Raw genomic sequence first — 23,258 nt, forward strand, 5'->3', positions numbered from 1 at the left:
CGGAAGTATATTTGGTGACAAGATCTGAGAAAGCTCACTGAACAGAGATATTTCAATCTTTATTGACATTTAGAATTACTTCCGTCAAGTATTTAGGTCCAGATTCCATTGTGCACTTGGTTATGTATGTAGAATGTAACATGTCAAGATGTGGATACACAAGGTGGAATTTAGGTAAAAATGAGACACCCTTTGGTATTGACAGCGTATGTGATGCAGGGTTATCAATGTCCGACTCTTCAGTGGTTTTTAAACAATAGAATTTTTGGGTTGGGTTCAGTTTCACCACTATCACTACTGGAATGGAGCAGATAACGCATCTATCCCATTACTTTCGTTGTACCAATATCTAACATTTAGGACATGATTTAAAAGCAGTTTTCCCTCATCGGCATTAGCAGTAATTCTATTTGGCATGTACAATAGATTTAAGGCTCCGTTTACACTTGCATTTTTAGGTTTCCATCAGGCGTTCTGGTATTTTTGACAGCAAGAATATCGCAGTCTACAGCTATAAATCAATGAGGTCCTTCAGGATCCTTTAAAAATGTTTTCGGCACAGTCAGCCTTGATACTAATGTCAACAGTCTTAAGGGTGTTCACATGAGCATTCGGTTTCCCTTGATGGGTCCCGTCGGAGGAACTCATCAACGCAAAGGCACACAAACCATAGCTTCTGTTTGCATTACCATTGATTTCAATGGTAACGATTCCATTGCAAATAGTTTACGTTTGTCTCAGTTCCGTAAGATTCCCGTTTTTTTTTTTACGGAATCAATAGCGCCATCGACTACACTATGGTTTCCGCCAAAACAATGGCAACCTTACGGAACGGAGACAAACAGGAACCATTTGCAACAGAAGCATTACCATTGAAAATCAATGCAAATGGAAGCTATGGTTTCAGTTTGCATTTTCGTTAAGGGGTTCCTCCGACGGAAAGGTCTGACGGAACCCATCAATGGAAACCGAACACGGATGTGAACAGGCCCCAACAAGAAATGAACACACACTTTGATGTAAACAGCTGTCAATAGGACCTTAAGACCTAAACACTAGATGATCATTGGTTTCGCCCCAGAGAAGCAACACGGTTATAAGTTTAAAACAATTACTTAACTTCTCAGCAAATAAAGCCATGTAAATTCAGCAACACAGGAATTTCAGAAATAGCACCATAGCATTGATAACATATCAGCACCACCTAATTCTGGAAATATTTTCACCTATAAAACTGCCAAGTCACTGGGTGAAAATTAAAATTCCAAAAACCAGGGAAATTATGTTAATAGGGTGAACAGTTGTCACACATGTCAACCAATCATATTTCATAAGGTCAAAAATATGTATTAAGTCCCTGGCTGGTTGCCATGAGTAACATCACCATTATTTTTCTGTACTAATTTTCTACATTTCATTGGCTGGAAATGATATATAGCTGGCTCTTGAACCGGTCATGTAATAAAGCCGCAGCAGAAAGAATACGCTAGGAGTTTGGAAACTGCTCACAGTGTCACTGCAGGCAGGATGCCATTACAATTATAGAAGGGGGAAAATAATGATAAAGCACCATTTATTTCTAAACAAGTAACCATAAGCTTAATAGGTCACACCTTTATAATTATAATATCCCTGCTAATGAGCTCAACGTTTACAGCCGCAGGTGTCAATTTATGATATTAAGTGGTATTTTATGTTTCCCTGAATTCTGCACCTTTGTTAGGGGAAAAAACAAAAACTTAAAGAGGCTCTGTCACCAGAATAAAAATGCTCTATCTCCTACATCAGTTTATCGGCGCTGGAATGTAGTTACTAGCAATGTGTTTTTATTTTAAAAACAATGTTTTTTAACAAAGTTATGGCGTTTAGAACATTTATGCATATGAGGTCCTTAATGCCCAACTGGGCGTTTTTTAATTTTCAACTAAGTGGGCGTATGACAAAGGTGTATGACGCTGGCCAATACGCATCATACACCTCTCTGTCTTACACCCAAGCTAGATTCACTGAGCAGCGTGATCTCGCGAGACCGCGCTGTGACGTCACTTCCGCCCACAGGTCCTTCATCCCTGCGTCTGAAGACAACATCTTTCGTCTCCCTCCAGGCCGATGAGAAGTCCCAGTCGTCGGATTGGTAGTAGCAACAGCAGCAGCAGCCTGGAGGGAGACGAAAGATGTTGTCTTCAGACGCACGGATAAAGGACCAGTGGGCGGAAGTGACGTCACAGCGCGGTCTCGCGAGATCACGCTGCTCAGTGAATCTAGCTTGGGTGTAAGACAGAGAGGTGTATGATGCGTATTGGCCAGCGTCATACACCTTTGTCATACGCCCACTTAGTTGAAAATTAAAAAACGCCCAGTTGGGCATTAAGGACCTCATATGCATAAATGTTCTAAACGCCATAACTTTGTTAAAAAACATTGTTTTTAAAATAAAAACACATTGCTAGTAACTACATTCCAGCGCCGATAAACTGATGTAGGAGATAGAGCATTTTTATTCTGGTGACAGAGCCTCTTTAAGTCAAATACAGATTACATGATGAGGCGGCATGTTCTGTTCAGGTTTATCCACATAAAGAGGTATTCACCATAACATAGTCAAGTGAATCCTGCACCTATACACAGTGGAGTCCATCAGTAAGCACAAGAATACTCACTATAAAGTCAGGAGGGAGCTTCACAGTTTAACCTTTAAGGAATAGTATCGCTTGGGCTTGTATAATGGCTGCCTCCAGTGTGTTCAGGATGTGACTGGTAGAATTCACCTTCCCGCCCCAAGACGTGACTTTGATGTACAATATATATCTCAAAATGCAAAACAAATTTGTATGCCCCCTGGGTTACATAGAGAAAGCAGATGCTATAAACAGGGTAAACTGTCCCTTTAAATGCATAATATATAGCCAATACAATATTTTCAAACAAATTATACAAGGAAAATAAGCAGCACATACAAAACAAATCATGTAACTTCTGATTTAGAGATGCAGCCTTTTACATTGATGTACAGAGCACAAATGGAGAGGAATATAACGAAAGGTTTGGGGGCTTGCTGGGAACAAGGTGTATGTTGGCAATGCTTACGTATATAGATTGTGGAGTACAAAACAGTGGGCATGGTAATGCTGGGCTACCTTAATCTTAAAACAATGCCACAAGAAAAGCAGAAATAATTTTTTTTTAAGAATTGGTTTTAAAATAGACTGTGGCAAGCAGTTGTTCATTCTCCCCAATGTACTCCCTACATACAGCGATGCGTGGGATATACTTAAAGAGGATCTGATACCTCTCCTGACATGTCTGTTTTAGTAAATACTTGTATTCTTCATAAAATACCAATTCTGGAGCATCTTTTTTTTTAAACTCTGCATTGTGCCATTACTCTGTTAATCTTCCCGGAAAAGAATGAATAGACTTACAACTTGGCATTGCCAATCCCCTTTTCAATGGTGTGCATCCCTACATAGTCTGACACGGTCAGCACGGATTGTCACAGTGTCAGACTGTGAAGGGACACACCCTATTGACAAGTCAAATAGATACGCCCAGTTGGTAATTTAGTCATACATTTCCAGGAAGAATAACAGAGGAACAGCACAGAGTTCTCATCATAAACGTGCTAGAGTTGTTATATTATGGGGATGCAAGCATTTACTAAAATAGACATGTCACAGAAGGGAATATTGTGAGACAGAAAATAAAGCTCAAAAGTATCCTGTAACATTTGCCCATCTGTTTTGAAAGTTGTCCCTCAGTTTTCAGATGAATGACTTTTCAATGAGACACTACATAAAAGTCACATCGGTGGAAGTCTCAGTTGCTAAAGGACTTGTAGGTTTTCGTTACTCCAATTGACTTCAATGGGCACATGGTTCTGAGTTATAGCAGAGCCGAGACCTGTACATTCTTGACACCAATGGGACTCTTCTGACAAGTTATATGTGTTGATTCAAGAAAAACCTTTTTAAATAGTTGCAATGTCTCATTGTTTATAAAGGGGTTTGTCCATTAAAAGGTAGAAATAGCATGTCACTGGGACCCCCCCCCCCCGACTTTCCCTGCATAGCGACGCTCCTGATGCCAATGTGCAAGAAAACTGCCTAAGAGACATCTGCCCCTTTGTGATCAAGATCAGTGAGGGTCCTGTAGGTCAGAACCCCACCAGTCAATGTTATGGCATATCCTAGCGATATAACACAACATTAACTGGGAATACCCCTTTAAAGAAACTAATGGTATTCCAAGCAACGTCTACAAAGCATACTTAAAATGGACACTATTAAAACAAACACTGGAAATGGGGCTAAAACTAAAAGGCTGTTCTAGGCGTTATGGTCTTTCTTTTCAGTAATGGTTGAAATGTTCAAGTTCTACTACTAATATATTACGCAGGAGATGACTAAGGCCACGTTCACACAGCTGAAAACCGCTTACAAACTGTGTCCCATTGATTTTAATGTAAAACCGTCTCATGTTCATGTGGGGCGGTAAAACTGCAGTTTCTGCGGCAGAAATCCACTTGAAAAGTCTGCTCTGTAAACATAGCCTAAGGGGGGCACAAATATGGAGTGCTCTCATTGGTAGAAATTATTTGTGAACACAAGGAGCGCTATTCACAAGCTACGGTCCGATCAAGGTTTTTGTAGAGTTTTTAGCAAAAATTGTGGCAACCTTGATGTGTGAATAGATCCCAACAGTTTAGAGCATGAATACAGGTGGGGTCTCAAAATAGTGTATTTGTAATGGCAGAGGGCAATTACTCGGTAAGTGATGAAATGGCGCAACGGAAACATTTTTCAATTGTAAACTGAAGTGCAGTGTAGAGCGGATGACAGATCTATGCTCGGCGTCACAGTTACATAAATTCTAATTCAGTTTAATCCATGGTGTATGACACTGCTGAGCTTAGAGCTACAAGCCTAGCATCCTAAAACTTAGAGGTGTCCTTCCAGCCAAGCAATTTTTTCCCCCAAAACGCTCGAAGATGAAAGATGCTATTTTAAATAAACACCACATTTTCCCGACCTTGCCTAGCTGTCCAGGGGACTCTGGATGCCATTAAAGCTACTGCTGCATGGCGACGTCGGCTGCAACGGAGGTTGTGCAATCAAAGGTCGACGTGTGCCCGTGCATGCATCAAACATAATTAAAGTGAATGTGGCCGCCTTGCGACCCACAGGATGCCACGACACGACAGTCACAAGAAATCCGAAGTCGCCGAGTAGCCCTAGACTGGGATACTAGCATAAGGTGAAGCAGCTAACAGCAAGATGTATAACATGTGCAAAGCAAACCGTGTGAATGGCCTGTAGATTGCAGCGTATTTTCTCCATGTCACAATATTAATATGTGCAGTCATTGCCCCCCCAAAGAATAGGAAATGTACACAATCTTACGCACTAATAATACACGTTAGCCATTGACTCAATCTTACACTCCGAGCATAATCCACACACACAGCCAACAGTGCCAAGCAGCATCACAATAATGACTAGAGAATTAACTACACGGCTGACAATGCATAGGTACAGGTCCATACTGACCAGTCAGAGAATCCAGTACCTTCCTTTTATTAGGGATGCTCGTCACCAACACCCAAATGAGCCAACCATTGTGTCAGAAAAAACAAACATTCAGTCACCATCCAATATCTTGACAGACCGCAGTCACAGTAGACGCCTTCTTCTTTTTTTTTGTAGGCGATGGTACAATAGGAACCTCGTGATCTCCAGCTAGAAAATATTCTTCATGGGAGAACACTGTTTAACTCTATGTAGGGGATGAAATGTCACGATATAAGCGGTTACAGCAAAGAGGGATAAGTGCTGATGAAAATCTTTGCTTGGGGGGGAAGTAACCAACCAAGCTTGGTCTTACTGATACAATTGACATATTCAATAGAATTTTTTACGATTCCCACAAGATATCATCTATATACTGGTCCTAAAAGATTTGGAAAGTTCAGTACAAGGAAACTTGCAGGTGGTTACAATGGTAGTATGGGATACAGGACCCAAACAATAAAGGGACTCAGGCCATTGCCAAGCATGGGGGGGGGGGGGGTGAAGGGAGGGGGGGTGGTTTGGGTAGGGCAGTTACGTCTCTAAATCCACTTTTGCCGTTTGGGAATTTTTTTTTTTTTGGAGATATAGGAACTTGAACCCTTTCTTGAATTTTGTGATGGTTGCTAACCTGTATTAAAAAGAGTTCATGTTATCAGCTTCTCCAAGGTAATACACAAGCACTTTTCTATATTAAAAGTAAAGATGGAGGTCTGTGTATGCAGCTTATTTAGAGGCACAATGAAGATCTTTTGGAATGAAACATCTGAATTGTCAGGTACAATAATACAGCTTAGAGTGTGCTTAAAGAATAAAAGATGCAAACCTGAAGTGTCTACAAAAAGATACTAGACACAAGCCGGTTCAATGCAGGAAACTAGCAAAAAGAACTTGAAAAACTTTCTTGCATGAAAGGTACCTACATGTAAGCAGTAAGCCACCAATGAAGTTTACAACTCCAGCACAAACGATGTTAAAAAGGCTAAAAGAAATAGTACACAATAAAAGTGTTAACACTAACAACCAATAAAATGCCAGTATACATGCATCCGAATCTCCAAACTTCAGTGAGAGCCAACACAATGACTAAAAGGAGGTGTATGAGATTAGATAAAGGGTCAGCTTTCATTTTTCTTCTTTAGAACAGCGCCACTCTTGTCCATCGGCTGTGTCCGGTATTGCAGCTCAGCCCCTTTCATTTGAATAGGGCTGAGCTGCAATACCAGATTCAGCTCTAATCTCAGAAACCCCTTTAATGAACTGGTGCCCTTATTTTAAAAACATACTAAGCCAGTTATACAAAATGATTGTGTGTGTATATATATATATATATATATATATATATATATACACACACACACACACACACACACACACACACACACACACCCCTACACACACGTAAGTTGTTAACCATTTCATCACAATGACAAGTATACATACATTGTGCAGTGGTACTGCAACATAATGAGGGCACAATAGCCATTTTCTGGGCAGACCACTAGCAAAATTCATATCTTTAATAAGACCACCCCCATGTATGTGGGTGCAATGCGCACTTGACATTTTTTTTTGGCGTAACACAGATAGTCACCACTTCTTCCTTTCATAGTTATAATACATGGTCATGGTGCACACATCTGTTAGCATATTATAATAATTCACACATTAAAGAGACCCTGTTAACAGACAAACTAAGGAATATATTACAGAATAGCGAATTGTGCTGAATGTAGAACATGTCAGTCATCCAAGAAGGATCAAATGACCTTCTCCACAATCTATACAAAAGTAGTGCTGTGGTGCCAGTCACAGGAACCCCAGGATGTCTGTTCTACATGCAGCGTGTGATCTCTTATGCCCCGTATCTTGGCCGTTCAGTAGGTATAACAGCACCCACTACCCCGTTATGAGGCCGTCTCTGTCTGGTTACAGGTTCTCTAGGCTGCTAGGACACAAATCATGGAATAATAAATGATTAAACAACATTCTTTGTAGGAGTGATACCTATTGAAATAAGAGAATACAATTCAGACCATATTATCAATGGGACACAGTGCACATCTGTATTGTAAGATGACAAATCACACAATATGGAATTATAGATCTTTTGCCCTCATTATAACACGCATAGTAAATTCAATGCATGGAAAAGATGACAACTTTAAAGAAGCAAATAAAAGGAGCAATATACTTAGCAGCAGATTATACAAACTGGTATTGTATTAAAGGGTTTTCCCTCGAGGGACATTTATTACATACCCACAAAATAGGTCAGATAGATGCGGGTCCCACACCTATTTCTAGAACGGGGCCCCTAAACCCCGTTCTACCTCTGTGCGTTGGCTGATTTCCGAGCTACGCTGTTTTCGCAAACCCCATAGATCTGAATGGTAGTTACAGAAACAGCGTGGCTCGCATGCTACGCTGCTTCCGTAACGGCTATTCACTACTATGGGAGTTACAAAAACAGTGTAGCTCAGAGAGCTACGCTGATTTCTTGACTCCCGACCATAAAGTCAGGAAGTGGCCGGGAGTCAGCGATAGCAGACAAAGCTAGAACAGGGTTTAGGGGGCCCCGTTCTAGAGATAAGTTCGGGTCCCAGAGGTGGGACCCCCATCTATCTGATATTTGTGACATATCCTGTGGATATGTCATAAGCGTCCCTCGTGGGAAAACCCTTTTATTTTTGCCTTTAAAAACTGTAGTAATGCACAACCAATCTATTTAATATAATGCAGACTGTGGTTGCCACTCATGTTACATAATAAAACCCTAAGACTTTCATAGGGCTGTATTTTGCGAGTTTTATAGGCCCAGAAGGAAAACATTAGAAAAATGGTGCAGTTTACCTGGAGATTCAGCTTGCATTAAGTTTGCCTGTTGCAGTGGTAAATGGATCATTTGGAAATCACATGAGTGTTGTTACTGTTATTCAGTAGAGGTGGAAACAGAAGCGACGGTTTAGGTACAGGTATCTAGACTGGCAGTGCAATATTTGCAGCAACTACAGAAGGCTTGTGAACCAAGCCTAGAACAAACAATTTCTGTGCATTGCTGTCACTTCAGTTTATCTCAGAAATCCAATGCAGAATTACCCTATAGATGAGTGCCAAGTGCTGTTCTTGCGTCTGTGGAAGTCCGCTGTGCCACTGGCTGTCTTCTAATTGCATTTTGACACAGACATCCAAGAATCCATGAGTCAACAATGAGCTATAAATTGTAAGTGCCACCAATAAGAGATCAGAGTTCAGACATTGACCCTTCTGTTACCAGAACATATCTAGAAAATGAAGGCCTCTCTGGCAGCAAATATAACATGTGGATCCTGTGGACGTAATGCACTGTAATATGCATTATTCACAGGAACATGACAAAAGGGTTTAAACCAACACAAAAACAACCTAACACGTTGGGGGAGAGTATGTTTTACATCATCGCCACCAAATTGAAAGCCGATGCCTCCCAGCAGGCAGTTTTTCCTGCAGTGTGTGCTGCAAAAGTTTGAGGAACACCATAAAAATGATTTTGGATATTTACATGAAATCTTTGAAGGGCAAACCAGGTGAAAGGGAGAGACAAAAATAAAATTCATGACTGTCAAAGTATACAACACAAGATGAGCAGGATACAATTTGGTTTTCCTTGCCATGCCAAAAAAACTGTGCGCCTCCCTGACCACCCAGTTGGGAAAGAAATAGGTGCTTTGTTGCCACATTTTACCTTGAAATGTTCAATAAATGCATGTGAGAGGAGCATTTCACTCACTTACCCTGAAAACAAAAAGCTCTGTTAATGGGTAAAGAACTTTGCTACCAGCAAGAACTAGTGCATTAATGTGCAACATTTCACATCCCGCTCCGGCAGCAAACTGGTTATTTTTAAATACCCCTCTCCCCTGCATCTTCAAAAAAAATTACTTTTGCACCAACAGAATTTGTTTTCAGCAGTCCCAAAATGCCATGTAAAAATAAAAACAAAAAACACCCCACTCTGAAACCCCCCAGCACAAAATGACTCTTAAATGGTAGGTTGTGTGAATTCACATTGTCTTTCAACATTGGCTTTCATTATTCAAGTATTTCAAGACTGATATGTGTTTTTGTCCTTTTTTTTGTTTTTGTTTCATCTTCTACATCTCCCTCTCCCCAGACCATTTCTTTCAAGACCCCTCCCTCTCCCTTTTCTTCTGATCTCCGATGGGGGAGAGGAAGGAAACTGCAAGCACAAAAAGAAAAAAAAAAAAAGGAAAAAAGGAAAGAGCAAGGGGGAAAAACAAAAAAACAACCACTTCTGATGGTGACTGCAGGCTTCTGTAACATTGGCGATCTGGAGTCTTAGTTTACACCCACCTGATTTAACTATCGGTTATCTTTTTTTTTTGTAAAAAAAATTAATATATTTATTGCAAGTTTAAAAAAAAAAAAAAAAAAAATAAAGAAAAAAAAAAAAAGAAGGTCAAGTTAGTGCTGCTGCTCTGAAAGGTCACGAGGTCAGAGTTGAAAGTTCAAAAGTTCATATTGAGTCGGTCCCTCCTCCCAATAGATCACCGGGTAGTAAAGGGGCGGGGCTGCCCATCCGATGGGCGTCTTCTGTGCTGGGCACCCCCCACAGGCTGGATGTGTAGCTTGGAGTACCCCATAGAGATACGCCTGGCAGGTCACTACCACCACCACCACTGCTCCACTGTCCCAGCCCTGTGGTCCCTCCGAAAAGGTTAAGGGCAGGTCCTACCGGTTCAGCCTGATGGTTCTGTCCCACTTCCAAAGGCTGCCAGCCTGCGCCAGGAGCAGAGGGAGTTGGCGGCTGAGCTTGTGCAAGGTAACGGCTCACCTCCTCATCCGTTGCAAATTCCGCCAGGATGGTCGTGTTACCCAAAACGCACCTAGGTTGCAGCGGGATAACAGAAACAATGAATGTACACAACTATAACAAATGAACGGTTAAATTATCTGTTAGTATGAGAAACATTAGGGGACCTGAATGGAAAGCAATGCTGCAAGCTGGTGGCCCTCCAACAAAGCTATGCTGATATGGAGAACTGGGGCGCATTGTAAATAATACTCTGGCGTTTATGTACTCCGGAAACAATAAGGCATTCATAGATACATCTCAACCATGACCCTAATGTGAGCTGGGTTACTGCTAGCTTATTTCAATGAAGAGCGACTTACCATAGGTTTTCTTATGAATGGCAGATACAGATAAATGTAACGTTAGGTAGGGTTGGAAGATATTAGACTAACAGGCTGACTTAATGTGACCACGGGTCTACAGTCACAGAGGGTTCTTTGTACGCTACAAGTTTTCACAAATGGGGAATTGTTGCAGGTCTTACTTTTAGTGTCCGCCCCAAACTCAGTTTCTGTAGCATTGTGATTAATAAAGGAGTGATTAGGCCCCCTACACACAGCCGTGCCAGTCACACGCATTTGCGGGACACGCTCCCATTATAAAGTATGGGGGTACGGTCCGTAAAATAAAAAAATAAGCCATGTCCTATTTTTTTGTGGGTCATTTCTACGGCCCGGACACCTTCCCGTAAATATAATCGCGGATTCAGTAATTTTGATCTGCATTCAGTTATATATGTCATAAGAATCAAAAACATCTAACTAAAAGATACTAGAATTCCGTCAGATGCTACTTAGTGACAGATTACAAATGGGCAAAGTGGCAGCATGTGTGTATGTAGGCCTTCATTCATCAAGGTCATATCTACTAGTGGCCATACCGAAGATTAAATGTGGTACTCAAAAAAAAAAAAAAATGAAAGAAAAAAAATAAAATGTATTTGATCAAGCAAAATTATTTGACTGCCCTCAGATATAACCCCTCCCCCACCTCACGAGGCAAATTAGCCAAAAAATGTTTGGGATTGTTTTGACTATCCCACTCAAATAGCTGGGTCTGAGATGGGATAAACTCAATAGACATTTGTCTAATTTTAGACAACTTTTACATTTCCAATATTTTTTTCTCTGCAGTTGTTATGAAGGGTGCTCTGACTTACATGTGCAGGGCATTCTGGGCCTTGGCTGCCTCCTGTTTGGTACTGTATCGGATGAGGGCTGTGCCCTGGGTGAGGTTGAGATGGAATGTCAGCAGGGGGCCATGCTGCATGCAGATCGTCCGGAGTGTCGAACCGTCAATCTACAAGCATAAAGTGTAAGATATCATGGAAGCAAAAATATTTCCTATACTCATTTGTGCAATACCCGTACATACCTGTGGTGTAAGATTAAGAAGGATCAGCCAATAACTAGGCCGCACAGAACTGCCATCACTCCAGGTAGATCCTATAAAAGTGTAAATGTAGCTTTGTAATTTGCATATAAAAATAAATAAATACTGGAATCATTCTGAAGCTTCATTAGATAGAAATGACTGTTTTTAAAGTAAGTGATAAGTATTAGACGGCTCCCAGCAGAACGCTAGTCTGGCCAACAGCTCAGTCCCGACTGACCGATAAACACGCACGCTCAGATCCACGGACAGTGCAGATTTACTTCAACGAGGTTTATCTCCAGGGAAATAAGAGACGAAATTCAACATGCCCTATCTTTCTTACACCAACCAACATGTTATAGGAGGACTGTTGAGCTGCCCTCATACACGGGATCGTCGGCTGATCACGACCACTTTTCTCCAAGCGTATGTTCATACACTGTTTTTTAGCTGCAGCTTTTGATATGTAGGACAGGAAAATATGATTTTTTCCTGTCAGTATGAATGTGTGAACACACTAAGGTGAATGATTAGCTTAGGATGCATGCTTTTTCCGACCTAAATAAATAATTGGAATCAAGCAGACCAAGGATAATAAGGGCGTGAGATATTAATTTCATTGTCAAAAGAAAACCACATCAATTAGGACAAAAAATAAGAACAGTACTGAGGTTTGAGGTGGAAACCCAGTGGGGATGTAATGATTTTTCTGAGGGGCCAGTGGGGGAAGTGGAGAAATTATCTAAAGTTCTTCTCCACCTGAATTTATGGTTAGAAAAATCGGACTAATACCACACTCTGAAATGGGCAACGGCACGAAATGGGCAGCTGCCAGGCTGATTTTCACATTCTCTGCTGTCAGCACAGGACCAATCCAACCTTCATCTGATCGGCTGAGGCAAGTTGGCAGCTTAGTTGCTTTTTGTACATTGGTGGGAATTTATTAACTTTTCTACGCATAGAAAAGTCGCAAATGCATTAAATGTCACAATTAGAGCAAGGGCAGTGATATTTTGAATAAATAAAAAAATAAAAAAGTATTCCCATTTTAGGCTGGATTCACTTGAGCCAGAAAGGCTGCAGATTTTCCGCAGCGTATCCATAGCAAAATTGTGGAAGTGTTATGTGCAGATTTTGCTGCGGATTTCCCACCTTTTACATTAAAAATGGTGAAATCTGCAGTGAACATCCAGAACAGAATGAGCATGCTGCATATAATGTACGCCATAAATGTCTAATAGGTCTCATCTTGTGAACCCTCACCTATTGGGAGAATGAGGACCAGTGGCCATTTGCCTATTCATAGCAGCCATCAGCCGCCGTTTTCACCATTAAAATCAACGTAGAGCTGGCCGCAATTCTACAAGCCTCCCTACCTTATAGACGATAGGACAAAGCCACTCTATTAATAGCTAATGCAATTGCGGACCCCCGTTCTCCTGATAGTTGGGGGTCTCAGAGCTGGGATCCCCACCTATCAATCACTTATGCTTTAGATGGGAATAGCCCTTCAAAGACTATGGCCCACATTTATCAACGTATTTGTTTTTGTTTTTTCTTGGTGCACTTCACTTGAAAATAGTGTCTAATCTGTGATGTGACATTTGTTACACTTTTGCACCAGAATTTAGAGCAATTTGCACCATGCGCGTAATAGTGGACTGGAAAGTGGGTGTGGGTCACGATTTATATGAAAATGCTATTTAAAAAGTTGCAAAAGAAAGCGCAAATCAGAAAAAAAAAAATTGTAATCTTTACTTCACACAGGCCCTGGCGTAATTTTAGTCAGAATGAAAGTTTGTCATTGCTATATGTTGTGACAGGTTTATCAAAGGGGGCAAATGCCGTGGTAAACTTGTCGCAACACACGTCCATAAAAGTAAAGCATTAAAGGGTAACTAAACATTCATACTTCTGAAATGTCATAATGACCTGTCAGAAGTTTCGATTGGTTGTCGCCCGAGCACAGAGACCCCCACCAAACGCGAAAACAAAAAACGGCTGAAGCGTTCGTGTGACTAGAAGCCTATGTAGCGGTGTACGGTCTCAGATTTTCTATGAGCCCGTACTCCGATACATTGATTTCCGTAAAAAGCCAAACAGAAACGAAGCGACCCAGCGCTCACACGAGTGCTTCTGCTGCTTAGTTTTGGCGATTGGTGGGGGTTTCAGTGCTCGGACCCCCACCAATCAAAACTTCTGACATGTCACTATAACATGTCAGAAGTTTGTTGAATGTTTAGTTACACTTTAACTTTTAAAATGAGTGACTATGTCCAGGGAGTAAATACAGAATACAAGATAAAAACGAATGTATAGAACTAATAAAGTAAAAAGTAGAAATAGCTTCTAAACAACTGGCTCTAGAGATCAAATTTATGCTGCCTTTTCACTACTTCTCCGTTGCGGGTTTTCAATGGGGATGCAAAATTCGCAACGAATAGGTGAGTGTTCCGATTTTTGCAGCAGAATTGCTGAGATACTACTGCAAAAGTCGCAACTCAGAAAAAAATAATAATTCATACTTACCCCGAACTTCCTGCTTCTTCCTCCAGTCCGGACTCCTGGGATGACGTTTCATCCCATGTGACCGCTGCAGCCAATCACAGGCTGCAGCACTCACATGGGCTGCAGCGTTATCTAGAGAGGCCAGGGTAAGTATAAACAGCTTTGTTGAAAAACTGTACCACAACGTGGTGCAGTTTTTTGGATGGAATGTACTGCGGGTTCCAGGTTGGATACGCTGCGTAGTTTTACGCAGCATATCCGACTCGTGGGAACCCGACCTAAGGCTCCGTTCACACTGTCGTCACAGGCTCCACTTGTCAGAACCCACGACGCGGGTGTAAACAAAATCTTACACTTGTCTCTTAAAGAGGCTTTGTCACCAGATTAGAAATGCCCCATCTCCTACATAATCTGATCGGCGCTGTAATGTAGATAACAGCAGTGGTTTTTATTTTGAAAAACGATCATTTTTGAGCAAGTTATGAATAATTTTAGATTTATGCTAAATAGTTTCAGAATGACCAACTGGGCGTGTTTTTACTTTTTACCAACTGGGCGTTGTAAAGAGAAGTGTATGACGCTGACCAATCAGTGTCCTACACTTCTCATTGTTACAGTGTGATTGTGCAGTGAAAGAAGCTGGGCTGGAACAATGAGAAGTGTATGACGCTGATTGGTCACTGATTGGTCAGCGTCACTCCTGTACAACGCTTACTTGGTCAAAAGTAAAAACACGCCCAGTTGGTCATTAAGAAACTAATTAGCATAAATCTAAACTAGCTCATAACTTGCTCAAAAATTATCGTTTTTCAAAATAAAAACCACGGTTATCTACATTACAGCGCCAATAGGGCACGTATAATCTGGTGACAGAGCCTCTTTAAATAAAAAAAAATTGTAAATAATGGTGTCCTTTAAATAAATGTTGTTTCAGCTGCCCCTAAACATTACTGCATCCTAATAAATACAAAAACGGAGTGGTCATAAACAATGATCAAAAATTAGGTCTGTGACCATTTAGTGAGAAAGATGAGCAAGTCAAGACGGCAAAAGCTTAGACCACAAGACACAGATTAGGCCCATTAATCATTTACCAGATGAAATCCTGGAGTCTTGTGCCCCCCAACCTCTGGCCGACCGAGGAGCTGTGCTGTTCCAAGGGGAGTTGGTGGCTTTGGGGTTGTTGGTGAGTCCTGGAGGAGGGCGAGGCAGCCCAGGGCTATTCCTGGACATCTGATTCTTCCACATCTTGTTTGAATGATGTGACGGGTTGTGTCCAATGGGGTCTGGTGACCAGGTGGATTTATAGTCTCCAAACTTTGCTGAGAGTGCTAATAAAGAGGAAAACATTTTTTGTAAAGCAATATAGTCCAAATTAGAACGCCTTTACTTCTCGAACCAGCTTTGACATTCAAGTGACTATCCAGTTGCGATCTGTAAGTCAGTACCTTGAGGTGTTGTTGCCTGCCATTTATTTTCCTCAGTACTCGCTGCTTTTTATCTTAAAGGGGTTTTCCCCATCCGGGACATATATGAAAAACCCACAGAATGTGTCATAAATGTCAGATCGATTGTGGTCCAACCAATGGGACCCGCAATTGTTTCTAGAAACGGGCCCCCTGAACCCCGTTCTACCTTACTCTGCTCCTGCTGCCTCCCGGCCACGTCCTGACTTTATGGTTGGGAATTACGAAAACAGCGTAGCTCGCTGAGCTACACTGTTTCTGCAAGTCCCATAGTAGTGAATGGCAGTTACGAACATAAATATTTCAGTTTATATCTAGAACAATAGGACTTTAAATACCTGAAGTGCTGTGGATATTCTCTGAGGCACTGTAGGGCCAGGCACCAGGTGAAGGCAGCGAGGTGTTGAGGGAAGAAGTGGACCCTAAAAGATGAGATACCAGGAAGGACTTTCAAAGACATTCAAATTACATGAAGAACTAGACCACTGAAGTTACACTGCCCTCCTGTGGTGAAACCTAGAATACACTGGGGTTCTTACCACAGACGTCATACTTAAAAATAAAATAAATTTATTTAAAAAAAAAAATAAAAAAAAAATTCAAGTGTGATGAAATTGCATTGGCAGAAAAGTTCATTGGTCGCTAACCGTTTGAATTGGTTGCTCTAGGTTTGTGCATGCTCAGATTATACTGCCCTGTCCTCATTGTGTGTGCTGCCTCACCCCCCTCCCACAGAACAAGCTGCAGAGTAAGGCCCTGTTCATATCACGTGTATAATCTCTGTGGGGCGTATACGCTTTAATATCAAGATCAAGTTTAAAGATGGAAGCATTGGGTTGGCATACTTGTTTATACGCTAAAAGTATATTCAAAATGTGATGTGAACATGGCCTGATCCGAGCTCGGATAGCTGCATAGCAATAGCTACAAGAGCAGGATGGTTACTTCTTGCATGCGCTGCTTTCTATCTATGATATCCGATTCTGTGATAGAAAGTGGTGCATGCTATCATAAAGTATAGGCTGTGCCCGAGAATAGAAAGATATGTTCATTCAGATGATATATTGGTAAGATCAAAAGAAGTGCAGGGCAGTAATATGGCTATGCAGTGTAGGGACTCTAGAAAGACTTGGGTCGACAACACTGTGCTGACCCACATGGTCCCACTGCCTGACAATTGAAGCACCCCAGACATTTTTTTTAGCCTACATAGTGCAGCATAGGCTGCTATTAAGGAATAATGTAGGGAACCCTGTGTAATCCTGTTTTAGTTGATGTGCCATTCATGGTTGTTTTCCATCTTGGTTCCTTCTTCCCCTCCGATATGGTTCCCCTAATGCAGACTACATTTCCCATGATGCTTCTGGCTTTGCAGAGGAGGCAGAGTTTCATCACATTGCACTTGCTCTGCTCTAGTCCTATCAAAGGGCCTGTTCACATCACCGTTGGCTTTCCGTTCCGGGGTTCCGTCAGAGGTTTCTGTCGGGTGAACCCTGCAACGGAAAGTCAAACTGAAACCACAGCTTCCGTTTCCGTCACCATTGATATTAATGGTGACGGAAACATTGCTAATGGTTTCCGTTCGTCACCATTATGGCAGGTTTACTGTTTTCCATCGGAATCAATAGCGCAGTCGACTCCGCTATGGATTCCGTCGTTAAAACGGAAACCTGCCGGAATGGTGACGAACGGAAACCATTAGCAATGTTTCCGTCACCATTGATATTAATGATGACTGAAACGGAAGCTGTGGTTTCAGTTTGATTTTCCGTTGTGGGGTTCACCAGACGGAAACCTCCGACGGTACCCCGGAACGGAATGCCAAAGCTGATGTGAACAGGCCCCATGAGTGTCAGTGTATCCCTATGCGCTACAGCCTGTCTCCCTGTCTTCGGCTTGTGATCGGTTTCTCCATGACCGTTTTTAAACAAAGCAGGGGAGAGCAGCATCTCCTAGAAATTCTATTGCTGCTCGACTTCATATTTTCTAGAACCCCAAGGCCCTGTTCACACGGAGTTTTTTTTGTAGCCAGAATAAAACCTGCCTCAGAACTCCTTCAGGAATTTTGAGGTAGATTTTAAACTGCCTGCGTTTTTTTTGCCACGGTTTTCGCTGTTTTTCCCGCGGCCATGGAGCTAATGCAAGGACCGCGGGAAAAAAAACTGTGAAAAACAAGCGAGTTATATTAGCCTCCCATTGATTTCAATAGGTTAGAGGCAGAAACCGCAGCAAGAAAGGACATGCTGCTTTCTTTTCCCGGGAAAAAAAAAAATGCCCGACTCCCATTGAAGCTTTTATGGCGCCGATTCAGACGCGATTTCGGTGTAAAAAAACTCAATGTGTACAGGGCCTGAAACATTTATAGTTAAACTAAAGACAATTAACAATACGTTCAAGAGGACACTACTAAATGGAGACTCATGCATGATTAATGTGCGGTTTATCTCCAAAATAAACTGCAAAGGTTAATATATGAAAAAGAGGTCACTTCCTATATGCAGTATATAGTGTATAAGCAACTTCTTTACAACTAACCTGTAGGGGTGTCCTGCAGTAGCTGGTGGTCTGTATCTACAATGGGAGATGGGGCTGGACCCCCCAGCACACTGCCAGGGGTAACATAAGGGTCAGATTCTGGGTCAATATTCTGAATTCCTTTCCATGGCACGCCTGGTTGAAACTCTGCAAAATTAAAGATAGGGCGAAGCATAAATACAATAATGACCACCATCATGTACTACGGACACTGCATATTCCGCTCTCCTATTTTGTACATTTTAACAGATCACAACAAGGGAATCACTAACGTCTCCTCATACACAGGAGTAAAAACAAAGAATTGGTTAAACTCCATAAACTCCCGTAACCACAACTATAAGGATATGTTCACACTGAGTTTTTTGCAGGCAGAAAATTCTGCCTGGAAAAATCAGCTCCTGTTTTTTTTAAGTGGTTTTGCACCACATGCTTTTTTTGCTGCGTTTTTTTAAAGTTGTTTTCTTTACCCATTTCTTCTGACAAAGGTAAAAACGGCACGCGTTTTTTTTTTTTTACCAAAAAACGTGTAGAAAAAAAAAAAAAAAGCGGCAAAAAACACGTTTAGGTCTGTCTCCCATTGATTTCAATGGGGTTTTGAGGCGAAAAACGCCTCAAGGCAGGCCATGTCGAGTCTTTTTCCCGCTAGAGGTTTTTTCTTTTTGCTCGTGGGAAAACAACGCCTCCACCTCCAATTGAAATCAATGGGTCTCAATTTCGGCCATTTTTTCCCCGTGGCAAAAAACGTGTGAACAGGGCCTAAGTCTTTATCAATCATCACGGTTTTGTGGCTGATTTTCAATATGTACAAGAAAATGGCAATAAAACCACAACATAAGAGCACAGCGTTACACATTGCAAGGAATAAACTTCTATGGACTGAGAAATGAAAAATAAATAGGGACAAGGACTCCTACAACAAATAGACTCACCTGGGGGCCAGCTGGTATTAATTGACTTGCTTCCCATTTTGTTTGAAGGAGGTGATTTGGCAGGTAACCAGCTGTCACCCGTTGGCCCTCCATGCAATCCTACAGAATCTCCAGACATCATGTCAAACTGGTTATATGGGGAACCACCACGATTCTTCCCAGGGGGTGCAATGGAACCTGAGGGTGTAAAAAATAAATAAAATAGATTACAAAAATACTTCAGAGCACTTATTCTTTACAGTATCTGCTGGATGAAACCAGTTTTGAAGAGGCAAGTTACTAGCTCTGTGCCGTCAAAACCATAGGAAGTCTTGTAACGTTTTATTACATGTTGTAATGTTTTATACATTTTTATCTTATTCCATCATGTACTTACACAACATAATACTGCAGCTCCATAAGAAATATTTAAAAAAATAAAAAAATAAAAAAGGCTCCCATGCTTACCATTTTTAGGTAGATTGACATCTTGGGACACTGAAGGTAACCCATCCATCATGGACGTCCACTGTTTAAAGCGGGATTCCACCCCAGCCTCCTTTCCATAATCAACTCCACTAGAGCTGAAGCCTGGAGAGAACAGGAAAGATATATTTTTTAAGGTTCCTAACAAGTTGCTACTTTTCAAATCAGTTTTGACCAAGATATTTTATTTAACCCCTTAGTGACCAGCCCATTTTAGGCCCTAATGACCAAGATATTTTATTCGTTTTTCTATAGTCGCATTCAAAGAGCTATAACGTTTTTATTTTTTTCGTCTACATAGCTGTATGAGGACTTGTTTTTTGCGGGATTAGTTGTGCTTTTTAATAGCACCATTTTTGGGTACATATAATTTTTATATTAACTTTTATTAACCTTTTTGGGGGGGGGATTATAAAAAAAAAACTGAAATTCCACCATTGTTCTATGCGTTTTTAAATTGACGCCGTTCACTATGCGACGTAAATAACATGTTACCTTTATTCTATGGGTCGGTACGATTACGGCAATACCACATATGTAGAGTTTTTTTATGTTTTACGACTTTTGCACAATAAAAACACTTTTGAACTAAAATTATTTGTTTTTGCATCGTCGCTTTCCAAGAGCCGTCATTTTTTTATTTTTCCATCAATGTAGTGATATTTTGGGCTTGTTTTCTGCGGGACAAGACGTAGTCTTGAATGGTACTGTTTTGGGGTACATGGGACTTATTGATTCATTTTTATTATGACTTTTTGGGGGGCAATGGAAAAAAATTGCAATTTCGCCATGGTTTTTTGCATTTTTTTTTACGGTGTTCACTTTGCGGTTTAAATTACATATTAACTTTATTAATGGAGTCATTACGGTCGCGGCGATACCACATATGTGTACTTTTTTTTTTTTTTTTTTTTACACTTTTACTAAATAAAACCACTTTTTATGAAAAAAAATGGATTTATTTTTTTGCTGTACTTTTTATTAATAATCTTTATTTCACTTTGATTTTATTAGTCCCACTAGGGGACTTTACTGTGCGATATTCCGATCGCTGCTATAATGCTTTGGTATACTTCGTATACCAGAGCATTATTGCCTGTCAGTGTAAATCTGACAGGCAATCTGTTAGGACGTGCCTCCGGCGCGTCCTAACAGGCATATGTCCAGGGCAGACCTGGGGGCTTTTATCAGTCCCCCGGCTGCCATGACACCCCATCGGAGACCCGCGATTGCATTCGCGGGCCGCCGATGGGTGACAGAGGGAGCGCACTCCCTCTGTAAACAAAGTTAAATGCCGCGGTCGCTATTGACGGCGGCATTTAACGGGTTAAACGGCCGCGATCGAAGTAAACTTCGATCGCGGGCGTTGGAGCAGGAGCTCAGCTGTCATCAGACAGCAGAGCCCCGGCTCCTGCCTGCACGGGAGACCCGTGCAGGACTTAGACTAGGCTGACGTGAAAAGGCGTCAGCCTAGCCTAAAGCCCATTAGTGACCGACGTAAAAAGGCGTATTAGTGGTCACTAAGGGGTTAACATGCACCTAAACAGTCATTAACAGCTTAAGGACGCAGCCTAGTTTGGGCCTTAAGGCTCAGTGCCCATTTTCTAAAATTGGACAGATTTCACTTTAGGCCTTATTCACACGAACGTGTTTAACGTCCGTGATACGCGCGTCGCGCGGACCTATGTTAGTCAATGGGGCCATTCAGACAGTCTGATTTTCACGCAGCGTATGTCCGCTGCGTAAAACTCACGACATGTCCTATACTTGGCCGTTTTTCGCGCATCACGCACCCATTGAAGTCAATGGGTGCGTGAAAATCGCGCACGGCACACGGAAGCACTTCCGTGTGTTGCGTGTGATTCGCTCAACAGTAGATAAAGAAATTAAGGAAAAAATAAAAGCACTTCCTTCATTCTTTTTCTAAACATCAAAACCGTGTGTCAGAAGTATGGCATATGCGTGAATATCACGCAGCCACGCACCAGTCACTGATGTCACACAGCACTGCAACGCGCGCAAAACGTTGTTTTTTGTGTGGCAAAACCTACCCAAGCGATTCTGAAATTGTTTTCTCGTGACACATTGGGCTTTATGTTAGTGGTAAACTTTGGTCGATATATTCAGTGTTTATTTGTGAAAAATTTCTAAAATTTAGAGAAAATTTAGAAAAAAAATAGAATTTTTCTGAATTTAAATGCATCTGCTTGTAAAGCAGACGGTTATACCCCCCAAAAAAGTTACTAGTTCACATTTCCCATATGTCTACTTCAGATTGGCATCGTTTTTTGAACATTCTTTTATTTTTCTTGGACGTTACAAGGCTTAGAACATAAACAGCAATTTCTCATATTTTTAAGATAATTTCAAAAGCCTTTTTTTAAGGTACCTGTTCGGTTCTGAAGGGGCTTTGAGGGGCCTATGTATTAGAAACCCCCATAAAACACCCCATTTTAAAAACTAGACCCCTCAAAGTATTCAAAATCACATTTAGAAAGTATTTTTTAACCCTTTAGGCATTTCACAGGAATTAAAGCAAAGTGGAGGTGAAATTTGCAAATTTCATTTTTCTTACTGAATTTCAATATTATTATTTTTTTTTCTGTAACACGGAAGGTTTTACCAGAGAAACACTACTAAATATGTATTGTCCAGATTCTGCAGTTTTTAGAAATGTCCCACATGTGGCTCTAGTGTGCTCGTGGACTAAAACACAAGCCCCAGAAGCAAAGAAGCACCTAGTGCATTTTGGGGCCTCTTTTTTATTAGAATATATTTTAGGCATCATGCCAGGTTTGAAGAGGTGTTGGTGCCAAAACAGTAGGAATCCCCCAAAAGACCCCATATTGGAAACTACACCCCTCAAGGAATTCATGTATGGTTGTTACCATTTTTTTCCAATAAGATGTCATTTTTTATCAAAATTTCTAGTTTTCACAGGGAACAAAATACCCCATTTTGTTGCCCAATTTGTCCCGAGTCCGGCAATACCCCTTTTGTGGTGATGAACTGCCGTTTGGGCCCATGGGAGGGCTCAGAAGGAAAGGAGCGCTATGTGCTTGTTGGAGTCCAGATTTTGCTGGATTGGTTTTCGGGTGCCATGTCGCATTTGCAGAGCCCCGGAGGTATCAAAGCAATGGAAACCCACCAGAAGTTACCCCATTTTAAAAACTACACCCCTTAAGACATTCATCTAGAGGTGTAGTGAGCATTTTGACCCACAGGTACTGTGTAAAAGATAATGCGCAGCAGATGTTGCAGAGTGAGATTTGCAATTTTCTATATATATATATATATGCCATGTCAGTGTCCGATGTATTGTGCCCAGCATGCGCCACCGGAGATATTCACCTCAAACTCTAACGTGGGTTCTCCTGGGTACGGCAATACCCTACATGTGGCTGTTATCAGCTGCCAGGGCACATGGCAGGGCTCAGAAGGGAAAGAGGAGGGGGATAAGCTGTGCGGAGTGCATCAGGGTAAATTAAATATCAAGGGATGTATGATAAATTCTAAAACAATCTTTCAAACAGAGCCCTGATTTTTCGGGACACGTGTC

At 41.4% G+C, this 23,258-nt stretch overlaps 1 protein-coding gene across 5 annotated transcripts in view; it reads right to left on the reverse strand.

Annotated features, from left to right (window-relative positions):
- Positions 1-6,760: 6,760 nt before the first annotated feature.
- Positions 6,761-23,258, reverse strand: part of TNRC6B (trinucleotide repeat containing adaptor 6B) — a 175,582-nt gene continuing 159,084 nt past the window's right edge. For 4 of the 5 annotated variants that reach the window (XM_075833725.1, XM_075833724.1, XM_075833726.1 and 1 more), the window contains 8 exons: positions 19,682-19,804; positions 19,235-19,411; positions 18,303-18,449; positions 16,106-16,189; positions 15,396-15,632; positions 11,794-11,864; positions 11,579-11,718; positions 6,762-10,450 (listed from right to left, as the gene is read on the reverse strand). In XM_075833725.1, coding sequence (XP_075689840.1) covers positions 10,081-10,450; positions 11,579-11,718; positions 11,794-11,864; positions 15,396-15,632; positions 16,106-16,189; positions 18,303-18,449; positions 19,235-19,411; positions 19,682-19,804 — 1,349 coding nt within the window. In that variant the 3' untranslated portion in view covers positions 6,762-10,080. Of the gene's footprint in view, positions 10,451-11,578; positions 11,719-11,793; positions 11,865-15,395; positions 15,633-16,105; positions 16,190-18,302; positions 18,450-19,234; positions 19,412-19,681; positions 19,805-23,258 lie in introns of all 5 variants that reach the window. The other variant, XM_075833723.1, reaches the window with a different exon arrangement.

Source organism: Rhinoderma darwinii, chromosome 7 (assembly GCF_050947455.1).
Source record: "Rhinoderma darwinii isolate aRhiDar2 chromosome 7, aRhiDar2.hap1, whole genome shotgun sequence".
In the NCBI taxonomy this organism is placed as follows: Eukaryota; Metazoa; Chordata; class Amphibia; order Anura; family Rhinodermatidae; genus Rhinoderma; species Rhinoderma darwinii.